Here is a 1,087-nt window from a genome sequence, read left to right on the forward strand (position 1 = left end):
CTTGGGCATGGAGGAAGCGGAGATGAGAATCTGACGGGTAGTGTAGATGATGACGGGTGCAGGGATCGAACCGGGGTGTTTGGATTGTTAGAAGAGGAGGCTGTCCTGTTGAAGCATACGAGACGTGCGAAGAGAGCCACATCGTATAAGCTGCACCCACATCCCATCAGTTGGAATAAGAAGGAACAAGGGGCTCTCGAACACATATTCACATCTGCCAATTGTAATGAGGATTTGTGATTCGAGCGGTATTGAAAAAATGTAAAATGGAATTTTCTGGTAGTGTATTATTCGGATTACGTATGAGAAAGATATTCGGAAAATATTTTTTTTGAAAATTTTTGGTCGTATTTTTCCAGTGTAGGTACTTTCCTCGCGACCGACGAAGGAAGAGTGTTTGGATGCGGGTTGAATAATTTTGCTCAACTCGGGTTGGGCAAAACTACGGCTGAACCTATCCGTAATGGGGATGATATTTTGGTGGCGGAAAAAAATTGAGGAAAAATGCAATTTTTCGGCAAAATTTGTGTGTAGTTTGGTATGTTGTAGGTTATCCAGTAGAGATTAGCAGTTTATCTACGGATAAGTTGGGAACGAGTGTGAAGGAAATAGTGGGAGGAAGCTTCCATAGCGTGGCGTTGACGGACGGGGGAGAAGTGTAGGAATGGGGAATCTTGAAATCTTGAGCCATCTTGCATTTCCTCAACGCGGTAGATTTACGTGGGGTCGACGTGATTACTCTGGATTGGGAGGTGGAAGCGATGATGTGACGATCCCGACGAAACTTAAGTTGACAAGTATTAGACATATTGCCGCAGGCGGCTCACATGTAGGCTGGTAATCGAAAGGTCCCGGGTTCGATCCCGGGGTGGGGTGTTTTTAGGCACTTGCATGCTCGAATAGTGGGGATTTCTATACCTGGGGATTTGGTGAAACTCACCAGTTGGGTAATTGCCCCCGGGACATATCCAAAGGTAGTGTAATAAAGATACGGAATAGGTCCGATGAGGGAACACTATTCAGGCGCGACGAGTTCTACTGATGCTACTGATGAACTCTCACCTTATTTGGTCCAAAGTAAACAACT

General features: G+C 45.4%; 1 protein-coding gene across 1 annotated transcript; it reads left to right on the forward strand.

Annotated features, from left to right (window-relative positions):
* Positions 1-561: 561 nt before the first annotated feature.
* On the forward strand, positions 562-829 carry Pmar_PMAR008335 (hypothetical protein; the record flags this gene model as incomplete). The annotated part of the gene is made up of 2 exons (XM_002768770.1): positions 562-658; positions 715-829. Coding segments are annotated over 2 exons (212 nt in total), but the record flags the coding sequence as incomplete, so codon positions are not given.
* Positions 830-1,087: the final 258 nt, after the last annotated feature.

The sequence above is a fragment of the Perkinsus marinus genome, assembly GCF_000006405.1.
Source record: "Perkinsus marinus ATCC 50983 genomic scaffold scf_1104296967120, whole genome shotgun sequence".
In the NCBI taxonomy this organism is placed as follows: domain Eukaryota; phylum Perkinsozoa; order Perkinsida; family Perkinsidae; genus Perkinsus; species Perkinsus marinus.